General features: G+C 62.0%; 1 protein-coding gene across 1 annotated transcript in view; it reads left to right on the plus strand.

Moving 5' to 3' along the window:
- The window catches only part of LOC104461137 (uncharacterized oxidoreductase C663.06c-like), a gene marked incomplete at its 3' end in the record, with an annotated part of 1444 nt that extends 1191 nt beyond the window's left edge, over window positions 1–253 (plus strand). The window contains exon 4 of the mRNA XM_010072616.1: window positions 176–253. Coding sequence (XP_010070918.1) covers window positions 176–253 — 78 coding nt within the window. The remainder of the gene's footprint in view (window positions 1–175) is intronic.
- Between the last annotated feature and the right edge of the window lie 5 nt (window positions 254–258).

Consider the following 258-nt stretch of genomic DNA (forward strand, 5'->3'; position numbering starts at 1 on the left):
AAGCTCAGGGAGCCGTGGGCTTGCGCTCGGGAGCTGGAGCCTGGCGGGCTGTGGCAGTGGACAGAGGAGGGAGGATGCTCTGGTGCTGGTGCCAACATTGCCCACTGTGGAAGAACCTGGTCCTCTCCCCTGTGTCACCTCCATGTGTGCCCCTGTCTCCTCTTTCTCCTGGTAGGAGCTCCTTCCCTTGCTGAAGAAGGCTGCCCAAGGGAGTCCAGGCTCAGCACTGAGCTGCAGCAGGGCCGCCATCATCAACAT

The sequence above is a fragment of the Pterocles gutturalis genome, unplaced genomic scaffold, assembly GCF_000699245.1.
Source record: "Pterocles gutturalis isolate BGI_N339 unplaced genomic scaffold, ASM69924v1 scaffold21046, whole genome shotgun sequence".
Taxonomy (NCBI): Eukaryota; Metazoa; Chordata; class Aves; order Pterocliformes; family Pteroclidae; genus Pterocles; species Pterocles gutturalis.